This window comes from Cyprinus carpio, chromosome B5 (genome assembly GCF_018340385.1).
Source record: "Cyprinus carpio isolate SPL01 chromosome B5, ASM1834038v1, whole genome shotgun sequence".
In the NCBI taxonomy this organism is placed as follows: domain Eukaryota; kingdom Metazoa; phylum Chordata; class Actinopteri; order Cypriniformes; family Cyprinidae; genus Cyprinus; species Cyprinus carpio.
Genome location: NC_056601.1, coordinates 35,837,486 through 35,846,694, shown reverse-complemented (window position 1 = coordinate 35,846,694; position 9,209 = coordinate 35,837,486). Strand labels below are relative to the sequence as shown.

General features: G+C 35.9%; 2 protein-coding genes across 2 annotated transcripts in view; both read right to left on the bottom strand.

The window, feature by feature from the left end:
• LOC109070503 (surfeit locus protein 4) overlaps positions 1–2,709 on the bottom strand; it is an 11,603-nt gene extending 8,894 nt beyond the window's left edge. The window contains exon 1 of the mRNA XM_042723334.1: positions 2,542–2,709. Coding sequence (XP_042579268.1) covers positions 2,542–2,589 — 48 coding nt within the window. The 5' untranslated portion in view covers positions 2,590–2,709. The remainder of the gene's footprint in view (positions 1–2,541) is intronic.
• Positions 2,710–3,730: 1,021 nt separating this feature from the next.
• surf2 (surfeit 2) lies at positions 3,731–9,118 on the bottom strand. The gene is given in 7 exon segments (XM_042723475.1): positions 3,731–3,751; positions 4,749–4,900; positions 5,756–5,855; positions 5,857–5,966; positions 6,045–6,148; positions 8,593–8,744; positions 8,837–9,118. Coding segments are annotated over 7 exon segments (714 nt in total). The 5' UTR covers positions 8,912–9,118.
• Between the last annotated feature and the right edge of the window lie 91 nt (positions 9,119–9,209).

Below are 9,209 nucleotides of genomic sequence, written 5' to 3'. Positions count from 1 at the left end.
CGCATACTTAAGCACAGCAAACGAACACAGGTGAGCATGTATAGAAATATTCTGAAATATAAGTATTTCTAAAATATTGTTTAAATAAGCAACAAAAGATGAAATATATAAGGGGACGTTTTTTTTTTGAAATTTTTTTTATTTAAATTTTATTTTTATATATTTTTTTTTAAAAGGGGTCTAAAAACTAATAACAAAAATTAAATTCAGACCAGTAGCGTTATTCTCGACTTCTAAACATCAAGACTTGACAAATTTAATGTACTGTAAATGTAAACCTACAAGAGAAAATAGTTCTGTCCAAATGCACAGAAGAACAGCCTTCACGTAAATATCCACACAAATGACTTGCATTGGACACTGATAATTTACTGTTTATGCAACCCCACACACGACACACAATCCAAATAAAAAAAATAACGCAATAATACTAATAAAAAATCTACTATATGCCATATTGTTGAATGTGTCCCACCCACACACTTGTTATTTTTTTCGCACCTTTAATATGTGTCCCACCACCATTTCCAGAACCTACTAAATCTGTACATACTTGAATTGTGGTGAATTAAAAAGTTTATTTAAAATGGGAAAGGAGATTATCTAGGAGTTGTGCTTTTTATGACAGCGCACCATAAAAATCCAAAAAGAAGATAAGGGCAAGTAGAAAATTATGCAATTTAATATGTATTTTTTGTATGTTTCCTGTACTTAAATGTATGTTTTGTATGTTTCCTGTACACTCATCTTGCACTCTGAGATCACAACCCCTGAGGAACTCTGAAGAGATCTTGATGATTCTGGCATTAATGTGCAGAGCCATGATTTCACGTGAAGACAGCGGAGGAAGCGTCAGGTGTTGTGAAACCCTCACTAGAGCTCACGAGCGGCCAAAATAGCAGCAGATATAAACAGAAACTCATGCAGGCAGCCATCAAAAAAACAGAGCAGAATCCCCAAGTGTGTGACTGACCTGACACCAATCAGAGCTCAGTTACAGTAACGACACCGATGAGAGTTTTATGTGCTGCTCATTAGTGAAGAACTCCATCAACAACCAGGACAAACATCTACTAATATATTCACACAGGAAAACACCTGTTATTAAGATAAAGTTGATTTGAACTGAACCTGAATGATAAAAATATACAGAAATGTATTTTATTTCTGGGAGATGCCACAGCAACTTTAGTTTAACTTGATGTATTAAAATAAATAAAATGAAAAATAAAATTGCAATAAAAAATTAAATTAATGAAACAATTTAGCTCAGTGTTATTTTAGCATAATTGAGATACTATTATGGTTTTTATTAATATTTTGGACTTTTTTATATTTTCTGTTTTTATTTAAATTTTAGTTAAAGTTTTAGTAACATTGCTCATTTTTTGCTGACAGTTTTATTCGTTTTTTTTTTAAGTTTTAGTTATTTTAGTAATTGACTAAAACCTTAACACACCTATTTTTCAAAAAATGTTTTATAAAAAAATCTAACAGTATTTCTATTTCTGCAGCATGTAGTGAGCACACATACTGAATCCCATAATGCAATGCGCTTGACCTTCCATTTCCAAAGATACACATGAAACACAGATAAAAACAGCTGCGGTACATCTCTTTCTTGACTTATTATTTGACAGAACTGACAAGAGTCTGACATTTTTACAAAAACCTGGGGGAACAAAACATGAAAGACACCAGCTAAACTAAACATGTAACATATGCTGCATATGCATTATGCAACAACACACACTGCTCTATCACTTATCACTTCTTTTTTCTACTTTTTGGATACCTGTGACTATATAACAAACATTATAAGTGCATTTCGCTTCACCCAGTAACCCGAACTCCTGCGATTCTCTCACTTTTCCACATTTAGATTTGCAAGAGGGTTTAAGTTACATCTTGAAACGCATCTTCAGAACCATATGCTGCTGGAAGTCACACACATGATCTGAGCAAAAAACTTTATCAGCATGATGAGGAGCAGAAAAATGCATTAATTATTATTGATGCAAACATGATGATTTTTTATGATGCGAGACAAAGAAAGTGCACGTGTTTGAAAGGTCATTATTATCAGAGCCTACTCTGAGCAAAGCAGTCAATAAAATAAAGTTCAGTAACGTGACAGTCCTTTAAGCATGTTAATAACTGAACAGTATTAAACTTTCAGAGCAGATTAAGCTTCTCATTTAATATAAAAGCATGAAAACGTGCACTTGCATTAAATGTGCATGTTGTATCGCAGTTACTTCCTCTCTGAATATGTTCAAACATCATCTGGCAACCAGTATTTGTCTCTAAATTCAATGCACGAACATGCATTTCATTTTCAAACGCGAGTAATGCCAGAATGCCAATAAGACAACTCAGCCGCAGTCTTGTTATACAGGGCTAATGTGAGTGACTAATGCACACAAACACAACCGACAGCTTTAATAACGCATAATGCGATATATTTCTCATGCATATGTCCGATGCCTGTCATGCACACTGTTAAATGCAGATTATATAGCCGCTGTTTGGCTGGCGCACCTGATCCGCCGCGTCCTCCGCCGCGCTCATCAGATCCTCGCGCCCCATCACTCACCGATCAGCACGATACTAATGTAAACACGCGTGCGTCTGTCAAACACTACTCACAACTACTGCTGCCTGCCTGGGCCTCCGCCGTCCCACAGTGCACCGCGGCGGCGGACCAAAAGCCTCCTCTCCTCGAGCGCGCGCACAGCGGCCTCCCGCGAGCCACGTATACTCAACCGTGCGCGCGCACGCACAGCGGAAAAGTCAGATCCCCTTCAACATTTCCGACAAAATAACTAGTTTTTAGTTTCAACATTTCCGACAAAATAACTTTAAATCAAGCACATTCTAAATGGAACTGTAGGTATAATATATATAATCATGCATCCATACATAAATCTACTAACAATAGCTAGTATTGCATTACTGTATTATTATAACTAGCATTTATATTCATATTTATTATAATTATAATTATACATATAATTAATAATAATAATAGTTATTTATTTATCATTAACTTGTTATTAGTATTAAATAAATTACATTATTATTTTTTTTTTTTTTTGTTATTTTATAAGTTAAATTTAATTTAATTGATTTCTTTTGTGTTTACATTCACACACACACACACACACTAACTCACTCACTCACACACACACACACTCACACACAAAACATAAAAATGTCATTCTTATATATAAAAACAAGGATATTTTAATACATGCCATACACAAACACAAGTAAAGACTCACAAACCTGCTGGAATAGCGTTATATTAAAGCCAGAGATGTACATGAATGAATTGTTGCTAGTGTCTGGTGTTATGATATAATTCCTAATCCTTCTGATTTTCTTTTTTGATTTTTTGTTTAATCAGTTGTATAATGATTTTATATTTTAATAGACCTGAGTTCACACAAACTGTAAGCAGTTTTTTTATTAACTAACACTACTCTCAAAGGTTTTTTGTTAAAAATGAACATGAAATAAAACAATAAGTTAAAACTATAATTGTATCTAATGAATAAGAGTGTTGTCAAACACAACATGCATCTTTGCGTATGAAAATCCCTTTATTTGGATCCAGAAACAATGAGAGAGAAAACAGTTTCAATGAGTTACAAACTTTATTATTTTCCATTGGCTTTTCCAACATGTTTACAACCTTTCTTCTTCTTGTTCTTCTTTATTTTTTTTATTAGAGCTTGTTAGTATGAGCCTGCAGACAACATGGAAGTTAAACATTGAAGATACACATTAAAGACATTTCTCACCACATTCAGTTAAAATAAATAAATAAATATAATATATATAATATAATATAATAGAATATAGCTTAATATAATATAATATAATATAAATATAATATATATATTATATATATATATATATATATCTATAGAGAGAGGAGAGAGAGAGAGGCAAGTTTAGGAGAGAGAGATTAGATCGATAGTTTCATAGATAGATTAGAGCCACAAGAAAGAGAGTAGAGCGACAGAGAGAGAGAGCAAAGCATAAACATTTTAAAAGAATTAACATTTGTGTATTGTGTAAATCTGTTATTTTAGTATAAGATATGATTATAGTTTCTTTTAATATTTTGAATTAGTTATTTTCATATATTCAGTTAATACGTTTTATTAACTGGGTTCTGTTTTTGTCAATTTATTAGCCTTTTTTAATATACTATATATTTTATTAACTGGGTTCTGTTTTTGTCAATTTATTAGCCTTTTTTAATATACTATATATTATAAAATAGGAAAATAAATGTAGGAAATAACTGTTTTGGCAAAGTAGCTGAAATAGTTTTTTTTTTTTTATTTTAATAATGAGCACATAAATGAGAAATACTGTTTTGGCAAGTAGCTGAAATAAGTTTTTTTTATTATAAGTCATGAATTTTTATGAATTAAAAAATGAAAAATTTTTAGTATAATTGAGATATGACTGTAGCTTTGGTTAATATTTTTAGTTTTTAGATTTAAATTTTTTCATTAATTTTAATACATTTTATTGATTTTTGTGTGTTTTCGTCATTATATTAGCCTTATTTTTAAATGTATTGTAATATTTATTTTTTATTCATTTTATTTTTTATTTTTTTACTATAATAACAGCGATGTGTGACACTGTGAAGCCAACCTGTAAATCAAAAACAGATTACATTTTTTAATGTATTTATTTTTTATTCATTTTATTTTTTATTTTTTTACTATCACACACACCTTTTTGCGTTTCTGGATCTGGTTTTCTACTTCCATTTCAGACACGTCTTCATCTTCCTCATCATCGGTCTGAAAATCATCTTCCTCAGCATCACTGACGTTCTGCTCATCGTCCGGCTTCTTCACGGTGAACACAGACGCTGCAGAGAGACACAATTAGTGCTGTTAATCAGGATTAATCACATCCAAAATAAAAGTTTTTGTTTACATATTATGTGTGTGTGTACTTTATCTATATATAAAAATACACACACACACACAATATATGTATTTTGAAAATATTTACATGGATTTACATGTATATATTTATTTAACTTGTATTATATATATATATTCACATTTAATATATAAACATAAAAATTTTCTTAATTATATACTATACAGTAGTCAACATTTGAAGAGGATCAAAACCTTTCACCAAAGATTGCGTTCTTGTCTTAGGACAACTTTGTTGAACTTTTTTGATCCACTTCAAATGTTGACTACTGTATACATAATAAATATAAACACACACACACATATATGTGTCCCTGCAGCACAGAAGCAGTCATCAGTAGCACAGGTATATTTGTAGCAATAGACAACAATACATTGTATGAGTCACAATTAACATTCTCTTTTATGACAAAAATCAATTAGAATATTAAGTAAAGATCATGTTCCATGAAGATATTTTGTAAATATTCCTACCGTAAATATGTCAAAACTTAATTTTGATTAGTAATATGCATTGCTAAGAACTTCATTTGAACAACTTTAAAGATCATTATTTAGATTTTTTTGCTCCCCTCAGATTCTTGACTCAAATAGTTGTATCTCTGACAAAGATTGTCAATATCACTGGATGGTATTGTTGTGTCATATTTATTCAGCTTCAGACGATGTATAAATGTTTGTAAATTGAAAGTTTTGTTTTGTTTTTTGGATTAATCACGATTAATGGTTTGACAGCACTATTAGTGATCAGCTCATTATTAATGAAGAGTGGCACTGACGTGGGTAAAGATCGGACATGCTGTCTGAGGAGTCGCTGTCCTCGCCGCCGCTCGTGCTCGGGGTCCAGACGCCGCTGTCCTGTTTCCTGCTGATTCGTCGTTGATTTCTTTGTTGTGGGACGATCCTCTTTTTGTGGGGCCTCTTTGGGTCTCTTCTTCTGCTTGAGCTGCACAGGAACGAACTCCACTCCCTGCCGGACACACTCCTCATCTGACCACAACAACACAAGCGCTCAGTAACGTCATGCAGAGCTGCGATGGGTCAAACAAACACGGATGTGTGACTTACACTGCTCCAGAGCCCTCCTGTAGCGTCTGCCGCTGACGTGACGCAAAACATGCTGCGGCACACGGTTGATGTGACGTAACGTGAGCTTGCAGAAGAGATGATCTCTGAGGAAAAACACAATGCTGACTTTTAATATTTTGACAAAATGTATGCTGTTTAAGACCCTAAAGACGCAGAAGGGTTAAACTTATTGCTGCTGGTCTCTGAGGGTTAAAGTGTGAATTCACACACCTTCAGAAGTGTTCTTAGTGTAGTGTAGTGAAGTATAGTGTACTGTAGTGTACTGTGGTGTACTGTAGTGTAGTGTGGTGTACTGTAGTGTAGTGTACTGTAGTATAGTGTACTGTAGTATAGTGTACTGTAGTATAGTGTTGTGTACTGTGTGTAGGTGTGTGTAGTGTGTAGTGTAGTGTAGTGTAGTGTGTTTTGTTTTGTGAGTGTAGTGTGTGTACGTGTAGTACAGTGTAGTGTAGTGTGGTGTGTGTAGTGTGGTGTAGTGTAGTGTAGTGTTGGGTGCTAGTGTGTAGTGTTGTTTGTGTACTGTAGTACAGTGTAGCTGTAGTGTGGTGGTGTGTAGGTATGCTAGTGTAGTGTGGTACTGTAGTGTACTGTAGTGGTGGGGTGTACTGTACTGTAGTGTAGTAGTGTAGTGTAGTTGTGGAAGTATAGTGTACTGTACTGTAGTGTAGTGTAGTGTGGTGTAGTGCAGTGTAGCGTATTGTAGTATAGTGTACTGTAGTATGGTGTAGTGTACTGTAGTGGAGTACTGTGTAGTGTAGTATGGTGTAGTGTACTGTAGTGTAGTGTGGTGTACTGTGTAGTGTAGTGTGGTGTAGTGTGGTGTACTGTAGTGTAGTGTAGTTTAGTGTGGTGTAGTGCAGTGTAGCGTATTGTAGTATAGTGTGCTGTAGTACTAGGGCTGGACAATATATCGACGATATAGACCAGTGCATCTCGTCAGTAAAGCCGGTTCCATGATTAGGGGTACGGTGTCCCCCATGTACTGTGCTTTTCAAATGGAGCTGCAGTTAATAAACAGAGCCGTAGTTTACTGAGTAGTACGCTATATCGTGTTCATTATTGACGATGATGTCGCCTTTGATATGAACTCGATATAGCGTAGTGCGGTGTAAACCTACGGCTCTGTTGTATTTTTACTGCAGCTCCATGTGAAAGTGCAGGTGTGGGGTTTACCGTTAATCATGGTGGGTGTTTTACTGACGAGAAGCGCATGTACTATCGTTCGTATGTTGTTGTACTGTCATATCGTTCGATATATTGTACTGTAGTGTTGTGTAGTTTAGTGTAGTGTGTTGTAGTGTAGTGTACTGTAGTACTGTGTAGTGTAGTGTTTGTGTAGTGTGCTGTAGTGTGGTGTGCTGTAGTATAGTGTACTGTAGTGTGGTGTAGTGTACTGTTGTGTACTGTACTGTAGTATAGTGTAGTGTGTTGTACTGTAGTGCTGTGTAGTGTAGTGTAGTGTAGTGTGTTGTACTGAGTGTACTGTAGTGTAAGTGTAGTGTAGTGTGTGGCATATTGTGTTGTGTTCTTGGTGTAGTGTAGCGTACTGTAGTATAGTGTACTGTAGTACAGTGTACTGTAGTGTGGTGTGTAGTGTAGTGTACTGTAGTGTTGTGTAGTTTAGTGTAGTGTGGTGTGGTGTACTGTGGTGTAGTGTGTTGTGTTGTGTAGTTTTGTTGTAGTGTAGTGTTGTTGTGGTGTACTGTAGTGTAGTGTAGTGTAGTGTGGTGTAGTGCAGTGCAGCGTACTGTAGTATAGTGTTGTGTACTGTAGTACAGTGTACTGTAGTATGGTGTAGTATACTGTAGTGGAGTGTTTTGTACTGTAGTACTGTGTACTGTAGTGTTGTGTAGTGTGGTGTACTGTAGTGTAGTGTAGTATAGTGTTGTGTAGTGTCAGTGTGGTGTAATGTAGTGTAGTGTAGTGTAAGTAGTGGTGTAGTGGTGTACTGTAGTGTAGTGTATGTGTGTATGTGGTTGTAGTGTAGTGTGGTGTGGTGTGGTGTACTGCACTGTAGTATAGTGTACTATAGTGTAATGTACTGTAGTGTAGTATAGTGTACTGTTGTGTAGTGTTGTGTACTGTAGTTGTGGTGTAATCTAGTGTGCTGTGGTTGTATAGTGTAGTGTGCTGTAGTGTGTGTGGTTGGAGTGTGGTGTGCTTTAGTTGGAGTGTGGTGTGCTTTAGTAGTGTGTACTGTTGTGTTTAACTACTGTACTGTGTGTAGTAGTGCTGTAGTGTACTGCAGTGTAGTGTGGTACGTGTACTGTACTGTGTGTGTACTGTTGTGTACTGTACTGTAGTATAGTGTACTGTAGTGTGGTGTAGTATACTTTAGTGTAGTATAATGTAGTGTACTGTAGTATAGTGTACTCTACTGTAGTATAGTATAGTGTAGTGTACTGTAGTGTAGTGTACTCTACCGTAGTATAGTGTACTCTACTGTAGTATAGTATAGTGTACTGCAGTGTGGTGTGGTACAGTGTACTGTGGTGTACTGTAGTGTGGTGTAGTATAGTGTACTCACGGCTGTTTAGTGCTGCTGACTATGTGCGGCTCGTACTGGCTGTAGTCAAACTCGGCCTGAGCGCGCAGGTTCTTGTATTTGCTCCCCGCGGTGAAGCGCTGCAGCTCGGCGAGGCTGCAGGGAAACTCGTGCGCGTTCAGAGAGCAGCGGATCTGGCAGATTTCATACAAATAACATTCAAAAACACGCTTCCTCCACTTCAGCTCTTCACAGTGATCATAAGAACAGCTGCCATGATTCTGACCTTCTTCGAGTCTGTGAGCTGAAAGCAAGGATGCTTCTGTAGAAATGATCTCAAATCTTCCGGTAAATCCTCCATAACAGCAGAAATAAAATACCAACCAACCGAGTCTATAGAAGGGAAAACCTGTAACCGGTAATTATTACCACAACACCGCTGAAAGAAACCACACTAAACCTCAAACTAAGAGGATAAACGCTTCTGTTTTGGTGCACATGCTGCGCAGCGCGACGTCATATAAACACGACGCTGACCTAGGACCAAAGACTGTCCAGCGAAATGCCTGAAACGATCATTTTTAAAGCAGCGAAGTCGTAAGAGATTTTAAAGTCGTCTCAGAATTGAAATATCGGCTCTGATATATTCAGTATTTAAA